This window comes from Aplysia californica, unplaced genomic scaffold (assembly GCF_000002075.1).
Source record: "Aplysia californica isolate F4 #8 unplaced genomic scaffold, AplCal3.0 scaffold01354, whole genome shotgun sequence".
Taxonomy (NCBI): Eukaryota; Metazoa; Mollusca; class Gastropoda; order Aplysiida; family Aplysiidae; genus Aplysia; species Aplysia californica.
This window is the reverse complement of record NW_004798624.1, coordinates 18,722-20,056: the sequence shown is the minus strand read 5'-3', so window position 1 is coordinate 20,056 and position 1,335 is coordinate 18,722. Positions and strand designations below refer to the sequence as shown.

Here is a 1,335-nt window from a genome sequence, read left to right as displayed (position 1 = left end):
CTATACTAGTTGTCATGTGGAAGTCCGAGGTTTAAATCCAGATCAGGAATAATTTACTTTCTTGTCCTTTCGAGAAGATAGGATAAGATAAGATACGATAATACTTTATTATCCCAGAGTTGTTATCGGTCAACAAATATATATAATATAAGATAGATAAGTAGATTGATATGTAGACATATAGGTAGCTATAATTTATATAAAACGCAAAGGGGTAGTGAGACGGGGTCGTTTATATTGGTGAATGTCTTGAACAGGTAGTCACTTAAGCAGGTTCGTCGACAGCATATATGCATACATAAATACATTCATTATAATTTGCATACACAGCCGTTTTCAGAGACTACATAAAACATAATGTGTGCCGTACACAGACAGCGCTAGCAACCATTCAGTCAGCCCTTTATCCTGTTATGCCGAGAGTCTTTTCCCCCTCGATTCTGTTCTGTCTGTTCGAGAAGAGATCGTGTTTCGATGATCGGCCACTGACCCCTGTCATCGCTGTGTTACAAAGGCCCCCGTACAGAACCTGGCGCTGGGATTATACTGGCAGAGTAGGAGAGAGAGAGGCGCATGTGTTTGAACATCCCACCAGGCCCAGGATATAGTCACAGACTTGACAACTTGTTTTATTTAGGGGGTAGTAGTAGGGTTTTGGGGGGCGACGGACATGGGGAGGCTCAAAGAGGGAAGAACAACAGGGAGGTAAACAAGGAAGGAAACAGAGGGATAAAGAATATCGGGGTGGATTTGTGGCGTGGATTGGAGTTTAGTTATGGTAAAAGTCGTTGAGTGTTGGTTGGAGAGTTGGTGGGTTTAGATGCGTTTGGGGGTGGGTGGATGAGTAAGGGTGAAGTGGGCTGGGGGGGAGGACATAACCTGTTCTGTCCATCCGCGCCCATATTTCACATATCCCCTAGCCAACAGTGTCTGGTCTACCAGGCCGCACTCTGTCCCCTAAAGTCAAGGTCGCCGTGGCCCACAGTGGAGTGATAAACGCCTTCTCCCGGCACCTGAGCGTCGGTGCGTGCTTGGGACAGAAAGTCGCCCATAGGTGACAAGCGCTACTGTTATTTCTGGGAGCCCAGTGAGAAAATAGTAACATTTTACGGCGCTTTTAGAGAGCGTTAGCTTTCCAGTGGAGTCTTCCCACAGCGAATCAAGAACAACAGCAACAGCAGCAGTAACAACAACAACAACAACAACAACGACAACTACAAAAACGACAACAACAACAACAAAAACGACAACAACGACAACAACAACAATTTATAGCTTCAGCAGACGGCTAGTTTTGTTCCCAAGATCTATGACTCGTGTTTTGCGAACTGAAAG

The 1,335-nt window shown here is 45.2% G+C and overlaps 1 protein-coding gene across 1 annotated transcript in view; it reads left to right on the top strand.

Moving 5' to 3' along the window:
• The window catches only part of LOC101851555 (LIM/homeobox protein Lhx5), a gene marked incomplete at both ends in the record, with an annotated part of 35,233 nt that extends 34,210 nt beyond the window's left edge, over positions 1 to 1,023 (top strand). The window contains 2 exon segments of the mRNA XM_013090590.1: positions 462 to 554; positions 921 to 1,023. Of these exon segments, the coding sequence (XP_012946044.1) occupies positions 462 to 554; positions 921 to 1,023 (196 nt within the window).
• Between the last annotated feature and the right edge of the window lie 312 nt (positions 1,024 to 1,335).